Source organism: Trachemys scripta, chromosome 10 (genome assembly GCF_013100865.1).
Source record: "Trachemys scripta elegans isolate TJP31775 chromosome 10, CAS_Tse_1.0, whole genome shotgun sequence".
NCBI classification, from domain to species: Eukaryota; Metazoa; Chordata; order Testudines; family Emydidae; genus Trachemys; species Trachemys scripta.
Genome location: NC_048307.1, coordinates 85,630,245 through 85,656,141, shown reverse-complemented (window position 1 = coordinate 85,656,141; position 25,897 = coordinate 85,630,245). Strand labels below are relative to the sequence as shown.

The 25,897-nt window shown below is 49.0% G+C and overlaps 1 protein-coding gene across 1 annotated transcript in view; it reads right to left on the bottom strand.

The window, feature by feature from the left end:
- The window catches only part of IQGAP1 (IQ motif containing GTPase activating protein 1), a gene marked incomplete in the record, with an annotated part of 184,544 nt that extends 172,293 nt beyond the window's left edge, over window positions 1-12,251 (bottom strand). Inside the window, 2 exon segments of the mRNA XM_034782917.1 lie at window positions 422-521; window positions 12,053-12,251. Coding sequence (XP_034638808.1) covers window positions 422-521; window positions 12,053-12,107 — 155 coding nt within the window.
- Between the last annotated feature and the right edge of the window lie 13,646 nt (window positions 12,252-25,897).

The window sequence follows — 25,897 nt, the reverse complement described above, 5'->3', positions numbered from 1 at the left end:
CCCAAATCTTGTTCTTGGAAACTTGAGGCTGAGACCCACCATGGAAAATTTCATCCAAAACCATCACATTTTGGCAAAGTTATAAGGAACTAAAAACAGAGGATTATAGTGGGAAGTGTTAGGCAGTCTTACCTGTGTCACTCTCTCTCCACCTATAATGCAGACAAAACATTTTCACATACAATATTTTTAAATTACATATGTATATAGGGTAAGCCAATTACATCAACATCGTTTTTTTTTGCATTGACCTCATACACTGTTTTTTCTCCCGATTATACAATATGTACACATTTTCTAGCTATCTACCTCATATAGCCACTCAACAACAGTCAAGAGCTAAATTATGTCCAAATACTCTCTTAAGCAGGTACAATAATACCTCTCGATATCCCAATAGTTTCAAGCCTCCCCTCCTTACCTCTTTGCTTCCTCCAGATGACAAAGATACTCATAAGCCACATTCTGATGTCTTCTCTCATCCATCTCCTCTGCTGTCATCCTCTCATTATCCAGGACAGCTGCAAAGAGTCAAAAACACTGTCAGTCTTCAACATACCTGATATGCAGGTATATAAGTGACCCTTGACTTCAGCAGCCTGCACCTATCTCCACAGTAAAATGCGTCATCTTGCCCAAGGACAGCCATATCAGTGCACACAGCATATTCTCTATTATTTGTATTACAATAGCACTTGGAGGCCATAGAGGGCCGATTATGCTAGGCACTTTACAAACATAGTAAGGTAGAGTCCTTTACCGAAAGATCTTACAGCAGTGGTCACCAACCAGTAGATTGACTGCGGAGCCTCTGCCAGTCGATCGCAATCTCTGGCCGCTAAAAGTCCATCAACGCAACGGAGCTAAGGCAGGCTCCCTGCCTGCCCTGGCCCCGCGCTGCTCCCGGAAGCGGCCAGCATGTCCCTGCGTGGGGGGCAGAGGGTTTCCGTGCGCTACTCCTGCCTGCAAGCACTGCCCCCACAGCTCCCATTGGCTAGGAACAGGGAACTGAGGCCAATGGGAGCTGAGGGGGCGGTGCCTGCAGGAACGGGCAGTACATGAAGCCACATGCCCCTCCCCCCAGGACCACGGCACAGGGACGGGCTGTCAGCTTCCAGAAGCAGCACCCAAGGTTAGTGCTGCCCGGTGGGAGCCCACACCCCACCCCAACCCCTACTCCTGAGGCCCTTCCCGGAGCCAGCACCCTGTACTCCATCCTGCACCCAGAACCCCCTCCTGCACCTCAACCCCCTGCCACAGCCCTTAACCCTCTCCAGGAGCCAGCACCCTGTACCTCCTCCTGAACCCCAAACCCCCTCCTGCACCCAAACTCCCTCCCAGAGTTCACACCCCTCACCCTCTCTTGCACCCTAACCCCCTGGCCTAGGCTCAGCCAGGAGCCCCCTCCCACACTCCAAACCCCTCAGCCCCAGCCCAGACACCACACCCCAACTCCCTGCCCCAGAACGGTGAACCCGAGTGAGGGTGGGAGAGAGCAAGCAATGAAGGGGAGGGGGGGTGAAGTCAGCATGGTGGGATCTTGGGGGAAGGGGTGGGGTAGATCCTGGATTGCACTTAAATTCAAAAAGTGATCTTGTGCTTAAAAAGGTTGGAAACCACGGGCTTACAATCTAAATAGACAAGACAAAGAGTGGGATGGAAAACAGAGAGGGCAAATGACTTAGAATCAGAGGCCTGGTCCACACTAACCCCCCATTTCGAACTAAGGTACGCAAATTCAGCTACGTTAATAACGTAGCTGAATTCAAAGTACCTTAGTTCGAACTTACCACGGGTCCAGACGCGGCAGGCAGGCTCCCCCGTCGATGCCGCATACTCCTCTCGCCGAGCTGGAGTTGACGCTGAGCACTTCCAGGATCGATCGGGATCGATTTATCGCGTCTAAACAAGACACAATAAATCGATCCCAGAAGATCGATTGCTTACCGCCGGACCCGGAGGTAAGTGTAGACCAACCCAGAGAATCATAGAATACCAGGGTTGGAAGGGATCTCAGGAGGTCATCTCGTCCAACCTCCTGCTCAAAGCAGGACCAATCCTAAAACGGATTTTTGCCCCAGATCCCTAAATGGCCCCCTCAAGGATTAAACTCACAACCCTGGGTTTAGCAAGCCAATGCTCAAACCACTGAGCCATCCCTCCCCCACTTGTCTAAGGGGTCACAGCAGATCAGTGTCAGAACCAGAAAAAGAACCCAGGACTCCTGATTCCTTGTCTATGTCCCTCTCTACTAGACCACAGTGCCTCTACATGGCTCTTATTCATCATACCTCCATATTATAACAAACGGGATTAAACCTGGGTCCAATTTTTCATTGTCCTGCATTGGCTTGATGGCCAAATCAAGCTGTCCATTACAAATGAAAGAAAACACAATAATTGAAAAATGATTCTTCCCTTTCTCTCCTGTCACTGACACAGAAGTACCTCGTCGTCTCTTTAACCGCTAACCCCTCCATTTACCCCAGAGACCATTGATCTCCCTAATGCCCACTTATTTCCTCCCGAATCCTCTCACACTCTAGTTCTTTCCCCACACACTATAATTACTCCATCCATCTCATCTCTAAGATTACTGAATGCACTATCTACAAGCCCTGTTTGGTATTTCTCTCCTCCAATTCAGCTTCTGGCTCCTGTACTCCACTAAAACTGCTCTCACCAAAGACTCTAATCATCTCTTCATGGGCAAAGATCAGAGTCAATTCTCCAGCCTCATCTTTTGAGCTATCAGTCACCTCATAGCTCAAATAGTGAATGCCAGTGAAAGTGAGGTAGGATCAGAAGAGGCTAAAATAGGGAAAGAACGAGTTAAAAATTACTTGGACAAAAATTACTTGGTGTCTTCAAGTCACCAGGGCCTGATGAAATTCATCCTAGAATATTCAAGGAGCTGACTGAGAAGATATATGAGCCATTAGCGATTATCTCTGAGAATTGATGGAAGATGGGAGAGATTCCAGAAGACTGAAAAAGGGCAAATATAGTGTCCATCTATAAAAAGGGAAATAAGGACACAGGCCCTGCCCCCACTCCACCCCTTCCTGCCCCCTCCCCTGAGTCTGCAGTGCCCTTGCTCCTCCTCTCCCCCTCCCCCCAGCCTCCTGCATGCCACGAAACAGCTGATCGGGAGGTGCTGGGAGCGGAGTGGGGGAACTGATGGGGGTTGCTGACGTATTACTGTGGCTCTTTGGCAATGTACATTGGTAAATTCTGGCTCCTTCTCAGGCTCAGGTTGGCCACCCCTAATTTAGTTGGTGTTGGTCCTGCTTTGAGCAGGGGATTGGACTAGATGACCTGCTGAAGTCTCTTCCAACCCTAATATTCTATGATTCCTCCTGTCCTCTCTCTCCAGTTTCAGTATAAATGTTTGTTTTATTTCTTGTTCTTTCTTGTGTTTAATCAACAAACTTTCAACTTTAAAATAAGTGATTGTGTGTGTTTGCCAGGAAACCGAGTAAATCAAGGTCTCTAAAAAAACAAACCTCCTCGTATCACTGATTTTATATTGGACAGTGAAAAAGTTTATAACACCTTTAACTCTTTTGACCCATGAAATTAATACAACACATCCCATCTCATATGTGTAATGAATGTTACGAACCACTGACTGCCCCCCAACCTATTCAATAAAATAAGACATCTTCAAGTTATGTCCTGTTAGACTGCATTATTTATATTGCATTCATTACATGAAATTACATTACCATGTATGAAGTTCTAAATCTTGTGTTATGCAGGAAGTCAGAATAAGATTTCTAGAGATTATTTTAATTCCAGATATGAATAGCAGCCTAAAAAAAAATAGCAGCCTAAAAAAAAAAAAAAAACTCATTCACATAAAATATTTATATACGTAAAATCTCATTTACATAAATACATAAAATATTTATATTGTGATACAGCATGGCCAAAGGGCAGCAGGAGAGGGTTAGAAGGGAGCCTTATTCCCTGTAGAGGGAAGAAAGTTTGCTATAGATTAATTAGAGCACCTGAAGCCAATCAGAGCACCTGCTATAAACCCCCTGCTTCAATCAGACAGGGAAAGGTGTTGGAGCAGAGAGCACTTTGGAGGGAAGCAGAGGAAAGTTTGGAGAAGTGCTGTGGTGGGCTAAGAAGACCAAGACCCTAGGTAAAGGGACACCTGGCTTGTGCAGAGGGAGAGCAGGAAGCCCCCACAAGCTGAAGGGCAGGAGAGGAAAGTAGGCCAGGGGAAGGAACTGCTAGTTCAAGTGGTTTACCGCTATCCCTAGGGCCCCTGGGCTGAGACCCAGAGTAGAGGGCAGGCCCCGGTCCCTCCCTCTCCACTCCCCTCCTCTAGGACACTAGTGGGGCAGTTAATATTCCAGTTCAGGGGCAAGAAATGGTGCCCTGAAACCCCCTCCCTCCCCCCAGAAGAGAAAGTGCGAGACCCATCATAGTCATGCAGGCAATTTGCCACAATATACAAAAAAAATCTCACAAAATATTTATATACATAAGAATATTTTATTCCTCCAGGGTAGATTGGCTGAGCCTCTGGAGATTTTTCGCCTTCCTCCGCAGCATGGGGCAGGGATCACTAGCAGGAGGGTCTCTGCCGACTGAAGTCACTAAAACACAGGATTGGGGACTTCAACAGCAGAGTCCAGGGAAGGGGTAGGGACGGTTTTGTGGCCTGCAGCATGCAGGGGGTCAGACCAGATGATCATAATGGTCCCTTCTGGTCTATGAGTCTATGAGATTTTAAAATTTACTGTAGCTGGAGCATGTAACAATAGCTATCCTATTAAGGATGCCTAAGCATTTCCATCCTAAAGGTTTTGACGTTGAAACGAACTAAAACGGAGAAGCTTTAGTGGCCCCATCCTTTGGAGCAGGAACTTGAAATTTAGGCAGAGATGGCCTCTGTTAGAGCAATCCTTTTGCTGTGCCATGAAAATCCACCCAAAGTTGGCCAAGTTATAAATCTCTGAAAAAGTGCAGTTTACACATGCTTAATAGAGGCTTATTAAACCTCCATAACTAAATTACATAGACATTCCCTCCACACTGGCCAGGGTCCAAACTGGAGCTAAGCCTGGTTTTCCATGCAATGCAGCTTTGAGCTGCTGAGGGCCACGTCTGGGGTCTGTACAAAATTAACACTGCTCCTTGTGAATCTGCATTGCAATACAGCATTTAAACTACATAATCACATGACAGTATTTCCTAAGAATCCCAACTCATTCAGTGCACAATTAGTGAGACAGCTGAGCAAGCTTATTTTTGTTTCCACTGTTCAGTGAGAAGATCCCTACCTCATTCACTGTACAGAGGGTACAAATCTACTCATACACATACATGAACATTCAGAATCAGACCATTAGTTTCAATGGATTTATGCCAGATTTATACTGTGATAACTTCAAACACAACTAGGTCCAAAATGAGCCACAAATCTAGAAGACCATCTTCCTATTCACTATGAACCCCTGCCTCATTGAGTGCACATCTTCTAAACCAGTGGTTTTCAAACTTTTTTTCTGGGGACCCATTTGAAGAAAACTGTTGATGCCCGTGACCTAACAGAGCTGGGGATGAGGAGTTTGGGGTGTGGGAAGGGCTCAGGTCTGGGGCAGAGGGTTGGGGTACAGGGGTGAGAGCTGCAGGGTGGGGCCAGGAATGTGGGGTTCAGGGTGTGGGACAGGACTCTGGGCTAGGGCAGGGGGTTGGGGTGCGGGAGTGGGTCAGGGCTCTGGGCTGGGGGTGAAGGCTCTGGGGTGAGGCCGGGGATGAGGGGTTTGGGGTGCAGGAAGCGGTTCCAGGTTTGGGGGGCTCAGAGCTGGGGCAGGGGATTGGGGCACGGGGTACAGACTTAACTCCGGCGGCTTCCGGTCAGCGGCACAGCCGGGGTGCACCGCGGACCATACTGCACCCCAGAAGTGGCCAGCAGCAGGTCTGCTCCTACGCAGAGGCACGCAAGCGGCTCCACACGACTCTTGCCCACAGGTGCTGCCGGCCTCCCCCCCCCCCCCCCAGTTCCTGTTGGTCGGTTGCCGGCCAATGGGAGTGTGGAGCTGGTGCTCAGGGCGGAGCCCCGTGGACCCCCTACCTAGAAGCTGGACCCGCTGCTGGCCACTTCCGGCGCACAGCGCGGTATCAGAAAAGGTAAGCACTAGCCTGTCTTAGCTGGGCAGCACTGCTGACGGGACTTTTAATGTCCCCGTCAGCAGTGCTGACCAGAGCAAGGCGCCTTATATGGTGCTGACCAGAGCAAGGCGCCAGTAGTGGGTTGCGACCCAATGTTTGAGAAACACTGTTCTAAACTATACATCGAACGATGAATGGGTCCTGTGAAAATAATAGCATGCAGTCATGTAATTAAAGACTGTATTATAATGCACACAGCACGAGGGGGCAGACCTAAGATTTAGCATTAACATTGCAATTTCCTGACTTTTCAGCGTTAACATTTCATTCAGATTGCAAACGTAAACAGTTTTTTAATGTAATATGAATTCATTTAAAAGGGACACAATCACATCAGTGGGAAAAGAGAGTCCTCTTGTAGCAGAAGGAACCAAGGAATGCTCTTCTTGTGTCAAATGAAGCAAGGGAAGTATATAGAAGGGTGACTGGATGTTTTATGCATGTGGGGAGGGTGCAGAAAGAACATGAATGGAGAGAAAGGTATCACACACAGAGCAAATGGGAGTACATCCACCTCACAATCCTTTTGCTCTTCACAGTGCAGGAAAGGAAACATATAGTGCACCCAAAGTTCCTTGTTATAGCTGAACTTGGAACCAAATGACATCTCACTTGCATCTTGCTGTTGCTGTAGAAGCCTAAGTTTACGTTCTCAGAGTAGTTATGGGGATTTAGCTATATCTCTTCCACTAATTGTAATGGAAGCTTTGAAAATCTCAACCCTATTTTCTGCTATATTAAAAAGGAGAATCTGCAGTAGTCAATGGACTTTTAATTGTAGATTTTCAGTTTGAAAAAACAATATCACTGGCCTGTCACACCAGAAACCCAAAGCTTGCTTTCTTTGTTTTGTTAGGGGGTTGCTTTGTTTTAAAACATAGGAATTGCCATACTAGATCAGACCAATGGTCCATCTAGTGCAGTATCCTACATCTGACAGAAGGCAGTACCTGATGCTTCAAGGAAATTATAAGAAATCCCTTAGTGGGCAGTTCTGAAATAACTTCCTGTAGCAGGGTGGACACCCGCTCCTGCCCTGAAGGGCTTGAAATCAGCCCTGGGAGAGGGCTGCAGTGTAAAAGCAGCCCTGGAGAGGGCTGCAGCTCTAAAAGCTGGGCTGACTGGGGAAGCGGCCGCAGCTGGGCCACACCCCATCAGGCCACAACTGGTCTGTATAAAAAGGCTGGGAAACAGGAGCTCAGCAGTCTCTCTCTAGCTGTAGAGGGAGATGGGCCTGGCTGCAGGGAGCTAGGGACAGGGCACCTGAGTGGAACAGGGCTGCTGAAAGGCAGAGGCGCTGGGGAGCTCCAGCCTGGAAAGCCCCAGGCTGTGGCCTAGCATAAGGCAAATAGGTACTGGGGGTTGCAGGGAGCAGGTCCAAACCCAACCTTGCTGGTGATGAGTAGGCTGATACTGCAGTCTGCCTCAGGGCATCAGGCTAGACAATGACTGGCAGTAAACATATACTGAGGCAAGGTGGGGATAGTGGGTGGGGGATCCCTGGAGAGGGGAGCCCCTGAGAGAAAGGGGTTACTGTTGGGGGATAGCACCCCAGATAACAGGGCATCGGGTCTGGAAGGGACACAGGGGCCAAGCGGCGGGGGACACCGGCCTGCAGAGGGTGCTCTGAGGGCTGGAGAGCTAATTCCCTGAGATGACCAGCAGGAGGTGCTGCAGGGGTGAGTCCACATGCTTACACTTCCCTATAGGGGAAGTTTCTTCCTAACCCTGTCAGTCAGAGGTTGGCTTATGCCCTGAAACCTGAGAGTTTATAGCCCTTCAATTTGTATTTATTTACTGTAACCAACTGCAGATGTTCTCATCCATATAAATGTCAATTTTTTTAAACCAAGAGATGAGGTCTGGGTTGGGTATCTTAGCCTCAATGATTTCTTGTGGGAGTTAGTTCCAGAGACAATTTTTTTTTATTTTTTTAAACACAAGTATTCCTTTTTATTATGGCTTAAGGGATAAAGTGGGACTTTGGCCCCTTGTAATAGTCACACCTTACATCAAATCAAACTATTCATTCAGACAACGAGGACTAGTGACTGTGCTTGCTGCAGCACATTAGTAGAAGGGAAGATGCTTTTTTGAACAATTCTAAGCCTATAGCACAGTGGTTCTCACTTTTGTACTGGTGACCCCTTTCACATAGCAAGCCTCTGAGTACGACCCCCCCTTATAAATTAAAAACACTTTTTACTTATTTAACACTATTATAAATGCAGGAGCCAATGCAGGGTTTGGGGTGGAGGTTGACCACTTGTGACCCCCCCATGTAATAACCTTGCGACCCCTTGAGGGGTCCCGACCCCCAGTTTGAGAACCCCTGCTGTAGCATTTGAACGGATAAATGTTTTATCTCATTTTTATGTGAAAAAGATTTTAAATAGTTTTTTCATACCCTATCAAACACCTGCCACAGTTTGATACAAGAGACTGCAAGGGAATAAACTATACCAGCAAAGTTCAGGGACAACACCCCACTGAGAAGCCCACCTCCCCTCCTGCTAGCCACTGAAAGGCCCATCACACCAGTATTCCACTCATTACACCAACTCCCCACAGAATACAGGATCAAATACAAGGTCTTAATCATAATCTTTAAGGTCCCCCATGGAACCAGCCCAAGATACCTCAGAAAGGTGTCTCTTCACAACCAGGAACTTCCCCCAACTCTTATGTTCCACGGGAGCTATGAAGCTGTCAACCTCAGAGCAAGACAGAGTCAAGGCTTTGGTACTCATGTCCAAGGAGATAAAAATGACTACAAGTTTCACAGCCTTCAGAACAAAGTGTAAAATATTTATTTGACTTAACTTTCCTACAGCTGCAACTAAAAAAATGACTAAGAAAAGAGATGTGAAGACAAGGAGGGGGAGGGGGACAAGAGGAGGAATATTAGGAGAGAAGGAAGGGAAGAAATAGAGATTTAAAAAAATAAAAATAAAAATATAGCACCAATTGTTTGCAAGGAAGAAGGGACAAAAATAGCACACTGCCCAAAGCAGCTGTGGTTACTATCTTTGGGGAGGAGCCCAAAAACTATGCAGATGGACACTAACCAGGGCCTGCTCCAAGTGGGCAAAAAAAAAAAAAAAAAAAAAAAGCCATGATCGGTGGCTGTTCTACCGTGCCGCTTCATTCTTCGGTGGCTGGTCCTTCCCTCCGAGAGGGACTGAGGGACCCACCACCGGAGACCCGGACGTGCCACCCCCTTCCATGGGCTGCCCCAAGCACTAGCTTGCTGTGCTGGTGCCTGAAGCCAGCCCTGACACTAACAAAAAAACAAGTTTAGTTATATTATACACAGCCGCAGGCTACTAGTCCCTGTACCAGTTCAGGGGTTTCCATCCTTCATATTAGTCTATCTAGAGCAGCTCTGATATATTTGAAACACCTCCATTCTCCTTCTGGTTATTGGCAGGGAGAACCTCTCTCATCTTGCCACTACTTCCCCACAGCTTCTTGGTTGCTTCAAGAGGGGTGGCTCTCCTCTATTCTACTCCTTCTTCCAGCACCCTCACTGTTACCACTATTCTACTTTCACCTCAGCCTCCATTTTTGAGTCCTCTCCTACATCATTAATAAGTCACTATCTCTGCTGGTTTCTAATAGTTTTCCCAAGCAAAATCAGAGGTAAAATAGCATGAAACCTGCTAACTTCAATGTTGCAACACTGATCACCACCAGCATGGAGTTACACACTGAATATACTTATGAAAGCACAAAGCAGCAATGGCAGCACCACAGCTGTCTGCCTGCAGATTTTGGAAGATACCACAGCATTGGGTTACTTTTGGAAAGCTATTATCACAAACATAAGAGTCTATTCCTGGGAGAACTCTGTGCAACTGCATACACACAGAATTCATGGCCGGTGCAGAATTTTTTTTCTACTCTGCAAAAAATACATTCTGCCCAAGAAGTGCTGCAGTTCTGCCTTTCTCCCACCAGAGGCCGCTGTGGTGCCAGAACAGCTGACTGACTGGCAGCAACACCTAGCAGCCAGCTACTTTCATTACAGCAGCCTGCTGGTGGAGGCATAGTGGGGCACATGGGGCTACTGGGGGGTCATAGACTTGGGTTCAAAAGGGCTAGTGGGGAGACAGACTGGGGTGTGGGCTTGGGAGCTAGTGGGGTGACAGCACTGAGCCAGGGACTGAATGGGAGGGGACTCCAGGGCCACATGGGGGCGGGAGCAGATGTGCCTGACTGAATGGGAAAGGCTCAGAGTCAACCAGTGTCAGCAAGGGGGAAGCTCCCCAATTTGCTAACAATCCTCCTCCCAAAAGAAACAGTTGCATATTTCTCCCACGCAACAACCCTCCAGGTTCCTTCCCTCTTCCTCAGCTCCTCCATTACCCCTGACTCCCCCAAGCCTTTACACTGCTTCTGACGGATGCAGAAATGTATTTCTGTATTGTAGTTTAAATAAATTACTCAAATTTTGTATTAATATGCCTAATAAGGAATCTATTTGTCAAAAAAATATTTCCTGAATTTTTGTCTGGATTGTTACAGACAGTTACTGACAGGTATTTTGAAATAAATTACCAAAAGAATTCAAACTGGCGTGTTTATATAGTGTTATTTTGACAAACAACGTGCAGAATTTAATTTTTTGGTGCAGAATTCTCCCATGAGTAATAAGAGACAAATATGTCATGACTTTTAAAGGTAAGTTTAAATTCAGCAGAAACTGATAGCACTAGCAAGGGCCAGCTTCTTATTTGCAAGTGCATAAATTGATTTGTCAGGCCATTCATATTTGTAGGCTGCAGTGTTGTTGGTCTTAGGCTCCTGAGAGACAAGGTGTAAAGGTAATATTTTTTAATTGGACTAACTTCTGTTGGTGAGAAAGACAAGCTTTTGAGTTTACACAGAGTTCATCTTCAGGTCTAATTTAGCTAGAACACTGTGACTACTTCTCAGACCTGAAGAGCTCTGTGTAAACTCAAAAGATTGTCTGTCTCACCAAAAGAAGTTAGTTCAATAAAAGATATTACCTCACCCACCTAATCTCTCTAATATTTGTAAGACTGATATATTTCAGATGTCTTTTACAGAATATGTAAAATAGTGAATAGTACATTAACATTAATACAGGAGAATGAGGAGGAAGCAGCCCCGAAACCTGATATTCTTGTTCAAGAAATACAGAAGAGGAAAACTTGAACATGCAAGATGTTTGAATTCAGACAAGGTAAATTTAGACAGACCATTAGCAAAAGATCCTTGACAGATCAATGTAGCCATGGGAGTCTCCCAAAGAAAGGGGTAGAAACCCCAACACTAAGGTCAAAAACTGGCCTGGCAGAGCCCTGAAGACCAACTTCTGCAAGGAACACGCCCGCACAGGCCCCGGGGAGGAGCGAGGCTCGTTCTGACTGAGCAAGCCTTTTCCAGCGCTAATTCTACGTGACACACGAGGCAGTTGCAGCTTCTGCGACTGCCTCACTTGCCCCATGTGCCAAGGCACCCTCAGGCGCCCACTGTCCAAAGGCGGCCGCCAGGGCCAGCTGGGCTCAGGCAGGCACAGCGAGCCCTCGCCATGCGGAGGGCGGCGGCGCTGAGGACTGCGCGTCAGTCAGACGTGACTGCTACAGTCAGACCGTCCCCATCCCCCAGGGCCGCGGACGGGCTCGCCACCCCGCCCGGCCCCGGGACCGCTCCCAACACACAAGCCCCGGCCGCAGACCACAACCCGCGTCCCCCGAACCCATCTCCACGCCCCACAGGATCCTCAGAGCCAGGACTCTCGGGCAGGGACGGCGGGCGCGAAGGCAGGGCCCATCCCCAGAACAGCGGGAAGCCCCTGGGCCCCGAAGGCGGGCACCGCCCTCCCGGTACTCACAGCCGTAATGGGGCCGGGCCACCCCGAGCCCGTCAGCTTCCTCCGAGACAGACATGGTGCTGCGGGCCGAGCCGAGCCGGGCCGGGCCGTTCGGTCGCTGCGGGGCTGGGCGGACGCAGCAGCGGCTGAGGCGGGAGCGGCTGTTCCTGTTCCTGGTCTCGGCGCTGGGTGTGTCGGAAAGAGGCGCCGCCCGGAGCCGCCCGCCCCCGGCAGCCCACGCCTTGCGCACTTAGCTCCGCTCCCCAGTCTCCCCGCAGCCCGCTCCTGCCCCTTCGGCCCTCGCAGGGTAGGCAGCGCGCGCTCCCCCTGCAATTCCCCCCCCCGCCCTGCCCCCCCCCCCCCCCCCGACCCCCGAGCCCCCCCCCCCCCCCCCCCCCCCGTGTGCTGCAGCCCCGCACCCAGCTGTGCCATCCCTCAGCCCCCACAACCCACACAAAGCCTCACAGCCACCCAGCCCCCACCCAGCTATGCTACTGTCCCCTATAGCCTCCCCATCTGTGCCACCTCCCCCTGCCAAGCTCCTCCCTCCCACAGCTCCGCCACAGCCCACCTCACACATGGACCTCTGCCCTGTCTCCCAGCTGCACTGCTCCCCACCCACTATGCCAACCCTTCCAACAGACAAACACCGCTTACAGCCCCCTGCATGGTCTAGGTAGCACCACACACACACAGCCCCCAGCCCAGTCCCCTTCTGCCCACCCCCATAATCCCCTGCACAGCTGCACCACTGACCCCCTTTGCAGCATAGGTAGCATCACACCTCTGCCTCCCCCAATCCCCCATTGCCTCCCCCACCTAGCTTCACTATTGCCTGCACAAACACACCTCCTGCACTGAGTAGATAGTGCCTCTGCACACAGCCCTCAGCCACAGTGGGTCCCTCGCCCCACACACACCTTTAGCTGTGCTCCCCCCCCCCCCCCCCCCCGACCAGCTATGTTGCTCCCTACAGGCCCCACCCAGCCACACCGTCTTCTACACAGAGAATCCCCCAACCAGCCGCACTGTCTCTGCCCCAAACACAGCCTCCCTCCGCCACACCGCCTACCCCTGCACATAACCACTCTTGCCCAGCTATACTGCCCCCTCACACAATCCCCTTCACCAAGCCCAGTCCTGATGCCCCCTATAAACACAACCCCCTGCACCCACCCCTGACACGCATACACACGCTCACAGCCCAGACAGGCTGCCAGCTCCCCCACACACTGCCTCACCACCTCCTGCCCCATACACAGCCCCCACAGCTGTGCTGGTCTCCCCCACCACCACACACTCAGCCATGCTACCCCCACATACATGAAGCCCCCTGCCCATCCACGCCATCCCAGCCCACACACAAACAGCCCCCCCCAGCCCAACCACACCACTCCCCTCCACAGCTCCTCTCACACACACACAGCCTCCCAGCCCAGCCATGCTGGATCCCACTTCCCATACACACTTAGCCATGCCACCCTCCCACACATACCCCCCAGTCCAGATGTGCCATCCCATCCCCCTAGGCCCCTCAGCCCAACCACATCACTCCCCCACATGCAAGCCACTCTGCCCAGCTGTGCTAGCCCCAAGAGTCCCTTAGCCCCCCACATGCACAGCTCCCCTAGCCCAACCATTCCCCCCACCTGCACTGAACCCCCACAGCCTCACAGCTGCACCGAACCTCAATACACAGCCCCCCCAGTCAAGCTAGGCCCCACACACAAAGCACCCCCAGTCATGCAAGGACGCCACACACATTCAGCATCCCCCTCAGGCCAGCTGCACCTCCCCCCAAAATCTCCCAGGCCACCTGCACCACCCCCCAGTCTCGCACCACCCCCATACACTCATCCCCCCTGCTCAGCTGTGCCACCCCTATACACACAGTCCCCCCTCACACAAACAGCCCCCTCCAAACCTAGCCACACCACCCCCCTTCACAACTGCACTGGCCCTCTCACACATACACATAGCCTCAGCCATGCCAGACCCCCCACACACACACTCACACTCAGCTGTGCTGCCCTCCCACACACCATTCTAAGCCCAGCCATGCTCTCCCACAACCCCCCACTGCATAGCCCCCCACACACACACACACAGCTCCCTACCCCCATCCAAACACATGGGAAACTATCCAAACCCCAGATACCCTTGATGGACAATACTTCCCCACTCCCAAGCAGCAAGTCCAGGGGTTTAAAACAAAGACAACTTTATTGAGGGGGAACAAAAGAATACATTTGAGAAAGACTGCAATTAATAAATGATCATCTAGTAGGTAAGGCTTCCAACCTCCAGTATGTCTTAAAAACAGACCCAAGCTCAGTCCTCTACTGGCAACTGACTAGCTGGTGCCTTCTGGCCACTTCCTTCTTCCCCAGCTTCCCCGCTCTCAGGCCCTGTTTACACTGGCAAGTTTCTGCGCAGTAAAGCAGCTTTCTATGCTGTAACTCCCAAGGTGTACACACTGCAAAGCCACTAAGTGCACAGAAACTGCGCAGTTGTAGCGCTGTAAAAAAAACACCAAGACGAGAGATGTACAGCTTTCTGTCCCGGGGCTACAGTGCTGTGGTGCCAGTGTAGACACTGGTCGATTACAGCGCTACGATTGGCCTCCGTGAGGTGTCCCACAATGCCCGTTCTCGCCTCTCTGGTCATCGGTTTGAACTCTAATGCCCTACCCTCAGGTAACCAACCGTCATCTCCACCCTTAAATTCCTTTGGAATTTTAAAAGTCCCCTTCCTGTTTGCTTGGTGATGCGTGCAGTGGTCTCAGCACATCTTTCCAGGTGGCCATGTCTGCTCCACACACCAGGCAATCCCCCGCTTGGAGCAATGCCAAGCTGCTGGACCTTGTCAGCATGTGGGGAGAGGAGGCTACCCAATCCCCCTGCCCAATCCTGCACTCCAGCCGTAGGATTTATGATACCTATGGACAGATTTCACGAGGCATGACAGAAAGGGGCCATGACATTTTGACACACTGCAGTGCAGGGTCAAAGTGAAGGAGCTGCGAAATGCCTTCTACAAGGTGCAGGAGGCAAACCGCCCCTCCGGTGCTGCGCTCATGAGCTGCCGGTTCTACAAAGAGCTGGACGCGTAATCGGCAGCGACCTCACCTCCATTGCAAAGACCACTGTGGATACTTCGGTGGCTCGCGTGCCAGTCAAGAGTGGACTGAGCCATGAGGAGGAAATCTTGGATGAGGCTGTGAAGAGGGAGGGGGACCCAGAGGCAGAAGATGACTGGGAGGTCAGAGATGCATGCAGCCAGGAGCTCTTTTCTACTCCGGAGGAGGCTAGCCAGTCACAGCTGTTGGATGTTGGCGAAGCGCAAACAGGAGAGGAGGCCCCTGGTAAGTGGATTTGATTTTGGGAATCACTGGGTAGGAGGGTTGCAGAAAGCAGGCTTGTCTCCCACTGCATGCCTAGTCCATGATCTCCTGAGGTCCCTTCCAACCCTGATCATAGAATATCAATCAATATAGAGAACATTATTTTCCTGTTTCTGGGAAAGCTGTACCTAAAAAGCCACAAAAGGATATGATGTTTTGGATATTTTCAGATCAAATGTTGGGGCCTGAATATTTGATTATGACCATAGAATATCAGGGTTGGAAGGGACCTCAGGATCATCTAGTCCAATCCCCTGCTCAAAGCAGAACAAATCCCCAGACAGTTTTTTTTTTTTAAACCCCAGTTCCCTAAATGGCCCCCTCAAGGATTGAGCTCTACACCCTGGGTTTAGCAGGCCAATGCTCAAACCACTGAGCTATCCCTCACTGTGGGTTGCAAACAATAGTGCTTCTGTAAAATGTTGCATTTAAACTTCACAGAGATGACCTTGGGAGCCCAGCCTCCCTCTTTGTTATTGGCGGCTGAACGGCTGTGCAGAATTAGAAAGCGGCCAAGAAGAATCAAGGAGGACTTTCTGCATGATGTTATGATGCACTCCATGGCCAAGAAGCAGGAATTGAAGGAGTGGCGGCACAGCGAGAAGAAGGACCAAAAGGAGAACACGACATACCAGAATGAAGCCACAGAGTGGCTCTTAAACTTTATGGAGTGCCAAGCAGACACGCTCCAGGCGATGCTAGCTATGCAAACCAAGCAGCTCCACGCCAGCCCTCCCCTGCTGATGCAAAACTCTTTCCCATGCTCCCCTCAGACACCGCCAACACACTCTTATCAACCTCCTGGCTCCAGTCTATACCTGTGGTATTCCACTCCTCCCCCCCCACATTCCAGCACTGTGGACTCCCACTACCCACTGCACTCAACACCCATCCCTCTGCGGTTTGGCCCCGCTGAAGTACAGTACTCACTGCATTGTACTCCAAAGGAGAATGCTGGATATGATCCCTGGACATATACAAATCTTTAGCTGTCCCAGGACCCCACCTCCTCCTGGGATCTTCACTCCCCCCCTTCATCCCCCTCACTGCTGATGTTGGTTTTTTTGTTTGACTCTCTCCTCTGGTTGTTGTTTTTTAATGAAAGAATTGTGTTGATTTGAAAGCAATCTTTATTAATTGAAAGCAAACAGAGCCCTGCAAAGCAACAGACAATTATGTTAAACCTTCATATTGCATCGTCTTCACCAATCACCTCCTAGCATTACAAGCACTGCACTCCCAAGCATAGCAACAAATATTAGTGGCTTTCAGCTTCAAATTGCTGACTCAAGGCATCCCTGATCCTTATGGCCCTGCATTGCACCCCTCTAATAGCCCTGGTCCCTGGCTGTTCAAACTCAGCCTCCAGGCACTGAGCCTCTGTGGTCCAGCCCTGAGTGAAGCTTTCACCCTTCCCTTCACAAATATTATGGAGCGTACAGCACACAGCTATAAGCATAGGAATATTGTCATCGGCCAGGTCCAGCTTCCCATAGAGGCAGCGCCAGCGGGCCTTTAAATGGCCAAAAGCACACTCAACAGTCATTCTGCACTTGCTCAGCCTGTTGTTGAACCGCTCCTTGCTGCTGTCAAGGTGCCCCGTGTACGGCTTCATAAGCCGTGGCATTAAGGGGTAGGCGCTGTCTCCCAGGATCGCAATGGGCATTTCAACTTCCCCTACGGTGATCATCTGGTCCAGGAAGAAAGTCCCTGCTAGCAGCTTCCTCAACAGGCCAGTGTTCCGAAAGATGCGTGCATCATGCTCCTTTCTGGTCTAGCCTGCGTTAATGTCTGTGAAACATCCATGATGATCAACAAGCGCCTGGAGAACCATTGAGAAATACCCCTTCTGATTAATGTACTTGGTGGCTAGGCGATCTGGTGCCAGAATTGGAATATGTGTGCCATCTATCGCCCCTCCGCAGTTAGGGAAGCCCATTTGTGCAAAGCCATCCACAATGTCACGCACGTTGCCCAGAGTCACAGTCTTTCGGAGCAGAAGGCGATTAATGGCCCTGCACACTTCTGTCAAAATGAGTCCAACGGTCGACTTTCCCACTCTGAACTGGTTAGCGACTGATTGGTAGCAGTCTGGAGTAGCCAGCTTCCACAGTGTAATTGCCACGCACTTCTCCAACGGCAGGGCAGCTCTCATTCTCGTGTCCTTTCACCGCAGGACTGGAGTGAGCTCATCACACAGTCCCATGAATGTGGCTTTCCTCATCCAAAAGTTCTGCAGCCATTGCTCGTCATCCCAGATGTGCATCACGATGTGATCCCACCACTCAGTGCTTGTTTCCCAAGTCCAAAAGCAGCATTCCACTGTGGTCAGCACCTCCATGAATCCGACAAGCAATCTTGTATTGTAGCTTGTACGTGTGACAAGATTAATGTCGCACTCCTCTTGCCTTTGTAGTTTAAGGAATAACTCCACTGCCACTCGTGATGTATTGGTCAGAGCGAGCAGCATACTGGTCAACAGTTCGGGATCCCTTCCTGCAGCCCGAAGAGGCAGGGTGCGCAATACACAAATCATTGAAAGATGATGCCAAATGCAGATGGAAGTACAGGGATTGTTGGGATGCCAAGCAGTGTATTACAGGGCATTGGGACAGGACTCAGGATGCCCTGCGACCCCCTATCTTCCCACAACTCTTAGCAGCAGAAGAGGAAGAAATGCTCTGAGGAATAGTGCCCCAGAGTGCAACGCTCCAAATTCCGCTGCAAGTGCCGCAAGTGTGAACACGCTATTGCGTAGGCAGCTGACTGTGTGAACAAACAACAGCTGTTTCCTTTTAGTGCTCTCCTAGAGGTGCTGTAACTTTGCCAGTGTAGACATGCCCTTAGTTTGTTAGCCTGGGTTGGTGGAGTCCACAGATTCTGGAAGGTTTAAGCTTCCCCTACCACTTGGCCCAGCTGAAGTGATTTCAGTTTTAACGGTTGGGTGGTGACTGTGACACTGCATCCCATATTCTTCAGAGTGATATTATGATATGATCATAGCATAATTATGATGTATTTTATGCAAGATAAGTCATGTTAGGTGTCATTGGAAAAGTTATGATTTGCTGAATATGATTATCCTATTTGTATGCATTTATCATTTTGATGTCTGAAATTATGAATATTGACTATGTATCTGTATTCCAAATGTAGTTACACCTGGGAAACACCCACTAGACAAGATGCTTTTAGTCTAGATAGTGGGTGGGGAAGGGCCTATTCAGGGCAATGGGCCATTAGGGAAAAAGCAATAGGCCTTAGGAAAGAAGCTTATTTCCCACCTGGTGATGAGCCTCCCTGAGAACACTCCAAACAGCCTGTGAGTAATGGCTGCTATGACTCTACAAGGACATGTGATCAGACCACATGATGCTGGACTCCATCTTAGGATGTCAGTATTTTTCCACAGACTGGTCTGGGAACCAAGCTTTGAAACAAAGGGTTCCCGATGCAAAAGGTATATAAGGCAGGGAGTGACATCATCTGAGGTTCTTCACGCCCCACACAAGACAACTCCTGGAAACACCTGAGGAACAAAGACTGAACTGGGGGAAGTGCTGGACCCAGGCTAAAGGGATTTCTAGCCTGTGAATCAAATACCTGGGGATTCCAAACTGTAAAGCAAGTGCAGCTTGCCACTTCAGAATCTGCAGCCTGCTTGTATCATCTCTCAGGGTGAGAATCTGCTCTTCATATCCAATCTATTTAGTAAATTAACCTTAGTTTGTGTTTTTTGTTTATTTGCTAGGTAATCTGCTTTGATCTGTTTGCTATCACTTATAATCACTTAAAATCTATCTTTTGTGGTTAATAAACTTGTTTTTGCTTTAACTAAACCAGTGAGTTGGAGTGCAGTGTGTGGGAATCATAGCTCAGGGGCAAAGGCTGTTGCATATTTCTTTCCACGCTGAGGGAGGGGTCGAATGTTATGAGCTTACGCTGTATAGTTCCCTGTGCAACGCAAGATGACATAATTTTGGGTTTATACTCCAGCGGTGTGGAGGTGAGTCTGGAAAGTTGGGAAATTGGCTGCTGTCTGCTGCATGTATTTGAGTGACTTGGGTGAAACTACTCTCTCAGATAGCCTTGTTTTGGTGTGTGGTGCCATCTGCTGTCAGGTTGGGTGATAACAGGGCCTGGGTTAGGCTGGCTGTGTCTCCAAGGAGTGTAAGCAGGGCCAACCCAATTGAGTGGTTAGAGGGGTCCAGCAGTTCCCACAGCTCCCAGACTGCATCCCAGGGGTGACAACCTGTCACTGAGACATATGCATTAGAGTTTTTTATGAAAACTACCATTCTCTCTGCAGACTTAAGCTCCTCAGTCCTTCAGCTGGAACCCACCTCAGCCCAGCACCTTATCTCAAAGCTACCTCTGTACTAAATTTGCTCAATAGAGTTTACAGCATATAGGATTTTTAAAAAAATCCTTATAATTACAGAAATAACCCCAGCATTCATTAAAACAAAACTTCTTTCTCTAACACTTGCCTGGTCCCCTTATCACCTAACTATGCCTGACTCAATTCCTGTTCAGAGTGACCCTTTGCCATATTTGGTGCAGATCTCTCATCCCTTTCTTTCCTAATAGAGTCAGCAGTATTTTATTGCCCCCAAACTCAAAACTTAACTATATTTTAACCCAAATGCTCCAAACTGTCACATAACTGAAATGCAGACTAGCACAGTCTGTAATTTCCCCTTGCTCACCAACAGATGCCAGTAGAGAGCTCCCTCCTCAATAAAGCCTTTGTCCCTCTGGAGTTCTCAAGCAGCTCTGGGCTGCTCTTCTCTCTATTCACCAAGAGATGTCGATAATGAACCGCCGCTTCTGGCCACAAAGGTTCTGGCCTACAATAACAAACATTCCTTTCTGTATTGCTGCACTTAAGGGTAGGAACCTCCAGGAAAGGTGAAACAGCCTGGAACAGCTGTCTTCCTTCCACCCTTATTCAAGACAAGAGGAAACTGAGTTTGGAAAGACTACCTCTGCCAGTTTCTCCTTTTTGGAGTGGGGATGAGGAGAACTGAGATGTGATAATTCTTTACTTATTTTAACTAGGGTACAGAGAAGAATAGGCCACAAGAAGCCATCCCTATTTCTCTGATGCCTTCAACGGGGGAGCAGGCAGGGCGATCCAGTAACAAGGACTACAATGCATGTATTATGGAAGAAAGAAGGGACCATGAAATACAATGTGTTAGTGGGGAGGAGTGTATTGTGGAGGTGAGTGTATTATGGTAGTGGAGTCTACATGGATGTTGAGTGTCTTATGGAGGAGTACATGCTGCAGTGCCTGGGTATCAAGCAGGGAGTGGCTGAATATCTTAGAGCAGGTATGGAGGATGACGAAAATACATAGGGATACGGTGTACCACCCATCTGAGTACAGCTAGTCGTGTTCACCTTCAGCCCCTAACTAAAACCTCTCCAGCGCATCATCAGAGATCTACAACCTATCCTGAAAGATGATCATTTACTCTCACAGATCTTGGGAGACAGACCTGTCCTCGCTTACAGACAACCCCCCAACCTAAAGCAAATACTCACCAGCAACCACACATCACTGAACAAAACCACTGACCCAGGAACCTATACTGGTAACAAAGCGTGATGCCAACTCTGTCCACATATCTATTCAAGTGACATCATCATAGGATCTAATCACATCAGCCATACCATCAGGGGCTCGTTCACCTGCACATCTACCAATGTGATATATGCCATCATGTCCCAGCAATGCCCCTCTGCCATGTACATTGTCCGGTTTGGCCAGTCTCTATGCAAAAGAATTAATGGACACAAATCTGACATCAGGAATCATAATACTCAAAAACCAGTGGGAGAACACTTTAACCTGTCTGGTCATTCTATGACAGACCTGCGGGTGGCTATATTACAACAGAAAAACTTCAAAAACAGACTCCAAGGAGAGACTGCTGAGCTGGAATTGATATGCAAACTAGACACAATCAACTCAGGATTGAATAAGGACTGGTAATGGCTGAGCCATTACAAACATTGAATCTATCTCCCCTTGTAAGTATTCTCACACTTCTTATCAAACTGTCTGTACTGGGCTATCTTGATTATCACTTCAAAAAAATTTTTTCCTCTTACTTAATTGGCCTCTCAGAGTTGGTAAGACAACTCCCACCTGTTTATGCTCTCTGTATGTGTGTGTACATACACATACACACACACATCTCCTCAATATTTATTCCACTCTATATGCATCTAAGAAGTGGGCTGTAGTCCACGAAAGCTTATGCTCTAATAAATTTGTTAGTCTCTAAGGTGCCACAAGTACTCCTGTTCTTTTTGTGGCACCTTAGAGACTAACAAATTTATTTGAGCATAAGCTTTCATGGGCTACAGCCCACTTCTTCGGATGCATAGAATGGAACACACAGAAAGAAGATACGTATACATACAGAGAACATGAAAAGGTGGAAGTAGCCATACCAACTGTAAGAGGCCAATCAATTGAGATGAGCTATCATCAGCAGGAGGAAAAAAAAAAACTTTGAAGTGATAATCGAGATGACCCATAGAAGGTGTGAGGATACTTAACATGGGGAAATAGATTCAATCAGTGTAATGACCCAACCATTCCCAGTCTCTGTTTAGACCTAAGTTAATTGTATCTAATTTGCATATTAATTCAAGTTCAGCAGTCTCTTTGGAGTCTGTTTTTGAAGATTTTTTCTTGCAAAATTGCCACCTTCAAGTCTGTCACTGTGTGGTTAGAGAAGTTGAAGTGTTCTCCCACTGGTTTTTGAATATTATGATTCCTGATGTCAGATTTGTGTCCATTTATTCTTTTGCTTAGAGACTGTCCGGTTCGGCCAATGTATATGGCAGAGGGGCATTGCTGGCACATGATGGCATATATCACATTGGTAGATGTGCAGGTGAACGAGCCCCCTGATGGCGTGGCTGATGTGGTTAGGTCCTATGATGGTGTCACTTGAATAGATATGTGGACAGAGTTGGCATCGGGCTTTGTTACAAGGATAGGTTTCTGGGTTAGTGTTTATGTTGTATGGTGTGAGGCTGCTGGTGAGTATTTGCTTCAGATTGGGGGGCTGTCTGTAAGCAAGGACTGGTCTGTCTCCCAAGATCTGTGAGAGTGAGGGATCATCTTTCAGGATAGCTTGTAGATCTTTGATGATGCGCTGGAGAGGTTTTAGTTGGGGGGCTGAAGGTGACGGCTAGTGGCGTTCTGTTATTTTCTTTGTTGGGCCTGTCCTGTAGTAGGTGACTTCTGGGTACTCTTCTGGCTCTGTCAATCTGTTTTTTCACTTCAGCAGGTGGGTATTGTAGTTTTAAGAATGCTTGATAGAGATCTTGTAGGTGTTTGTCTCTGTCTGAGGGATTGGAGCAAATGCGGTTGTATCTTAGAGCTTGGCTGTAGACAATGGATCGTGTGGTGTGTCCTGGATGGAAGCTGGAGGCATGTAGGTAAGTATAACGGTCAGTAGGTTTCCGGTATAAGGTGGGGTTTATGTGACCATCGCTTATTAGCACAGTAGTGTCTAGGAAATGGACCGCTTGTGTGGATTGCTCTAGGCTGAGGTTGATGGTGGGATGGAGGTCTCACTGCCAGTGTCACTAGAGCTACTCCAGGCTCAGAGGGCACCGAGGCCTTGCGACCAGAGTCAACAGAGATACTCTGGGTTCGCAGGACAGAAAGGCCTAGTGGCCAGCATCAACAGAGATACCCTGAGTTCACAGGGCAGTAAGACCTACTGGCCAGAGTCAATAGAATAGCCCCCCGGGGCGGGGATGTATGGCCTACTGGCCAGTTGCTGTGTGTGGGCCGCCACCCTGGAGCGGGAGAGGGTAACAGTCAGGATACGGGGACCCGGCCTCCCTACTCCACTGGTTCCCAGCCCAGGGCCTTGTCAGTGGCAAGTGTGCACCACCACTGGGTCAGCAGGGATCTGTCCACAACACGCTGACCATCATCAGGACAATGGCTAGTCCCCCCCCGGGCTACTTCCTACTGTGATGCTCGTAGTGGCGGTCCGTGTGTCTTCGTGGTCTCCATGTTCCTCGGCCAGTGCCAATTCCCTGTGGCTCAGACCTCCCTGGGGCATACACAGGTAGCTGGGCATCTGCTTGAGTCTCGGTGCCTCTGGCTTCCATGGTCCAAGGCTCCAGTGATTCCTGGGCAGGAGCTGGCAAAGAGCATCCTTCCTCTCCGGTGATCAGCCCAGACTGAGCTGGGTTGCTTCCTCTTATACTGGTGCTACACCTGGAGCATGCCCAGTAGGGACGTGGGGGCATGGCTTCTTCTGCCCACAGTGAGGAGTTAACCCTTTCCTGTCCAGTGTGGCATGAGTTCACCCTATCACATCGTGTCACCAGGCACATGGGAAGCGCCTGAACTACAAGCTGGGGGAGGCTAGCCCCCACCCCCACCCCACCCCTTCTGGCCGAGGCCCCGCCCCTTCTGCCCCCCACTGGAGCCAAGTCCTTCTTTCTGCACTACCCACCCCCCCAACGGAGCCCAGCGCCACCCCCCGCAACACCACAGCCACCAGCCCTGTTCCACGTCTAGGCCCCAAAGTAGCACCAGAAGGGCTGGCGGCGTGTGGCCCCAGCCTCCCTAGCCCAAGAGGGCAAGCAGCCAACGACTGCAGCCTCCCCAGCTCCTGAGCACAGGAAGGAACATGGCCCCAGCCCCAGCAGAGCACTGGGGGTTTGGAGCTGGAAGACTGGAGCTGCGCGCTGCCGCAGGGAGTGATCACGGCAGGAGGTGGGGTCACACCTGGCTGTTTGGGGAGGCAAAGCCTCCCCCAACCTATGCAACCTGCCACCCATGACCGGGCATCAACACTAAACCTCAAATCTACATCAATAATGAAGCTCTGGACAACGTGGATCACTTCTGCTATCTTACTCAACTCTAACCAGCTCACTTAGCTTTGACAGAGAACTTGGATGTGAGAATTGGAAAAACCTCTGTCACCTTTGGTAAATTTACCCTATGTGTCTGGAATAACAAGCTGCTAACCCGGAACACAAAGGTGTCCATTTATCAAGGTTGTGCCCTCAATATCCTCCTTTACAGCTATGAAAGATGGGTCACTTACTCCAAACAGGAGTGGAGATTGAACAGCTTCCACCTTCACTGTCTCAGAAAAATCCTTGGAGTCACTTGGGACCAACGGATCACTAACAATGAGATCCTTGAGAGAACTGGCATACATCTATGCAGACTACACTGGATGCTTGCAGCTTTCGCTAGCTGAGACATATGGAGTATATGCCTCAAGATCATCTGCTAAAGGCTGTGCTTTATGGCCAATTCAAAAACTGCCAGTGACACCGAGGAAGGCCAAAGCTCTGATAAAGTGACAAGGTCAAGCAAGGTCTCAAGAAATTCAGTATTCCCACTGACAACTAGGAGAAATGTGCCCACAACCTCTCAGTCTGGAGAAGACAGATTAAGATGGGTGCAGTCATGCAGAGAGCCATCAGAGAGCCCAGGCTGAGGCCCAAAGGCGAGCCAGAACACAGAGTGTGCTCCAGGAGTAGGGAAATGCAGAGGAATGAATGAGGAGAGAAACAGAAGAAGATAAGTGAGAAAGATAAACAAATGTGGCGGCCCTAAAGGGAAGTAGATTTTCCCACTGAGCAATGCTGAAAGAAACAATAAGGCACTTATAAAAGTAATAAATAATGATAATAACTAATGGCCAGATTTTCAAAAAGCTCAGCACCTAGCAGCTCCTTTCAAAAACTCTTTTGAAAATGTGACTCTGAACACTGTTAGGTCCTGTCTCTGTGGTCACTGAACAATTATACAAATTCAAGAAGTTCATGGGATTTGGATTTTTTTTTTTTTTACAGCATTCATATCAAAAGTGAAATGTAGATGTACTGCACTGATGTAACAATAAGGCTTGCACTTGAGCATCTTATCCTGGTTTCAAAATAGGGGAGCCACAAAAATCCCTAATGTAGACAAACCCTGTAATCCACATCCTTCCTCTCCTCCCTGGTAGATGTAGTGTACGTCACTTGTCTGTCAACTCTATCATTCAGATGATGGTCTCTTTGGGGCAGAGACTTGTGAAAAAATTAGTATATTAGTGGATGATACAGAATAACAAAGAAGTACCAGGGTCACATTAAAGCCATCCTCACTAGAGAGTGCATTGAAAAACTGAGATGTAAAATTTTGATAAACAAAAATGAATCAGGATTTTTGCACTAGTCCTTCTTGTAACTTATTTCCCCCTTTTTCCCTTCCCCCCATCTCTCCTATTCTCTTAACTCTCTGTCCCCATCCGTCAGCCCACACCTGTCCTCATCCCTCTTGCTCTCATCCTAAAATCACCTTCTTTCTTCCCAGCACAAATGTCTTTCATGCTATATCCTACATGTTTGTTTCTTCTATATCTGTGTATAATTATTTTGTTTCTCTGCTGCCCCAGCCTCTTCTAAGAAAA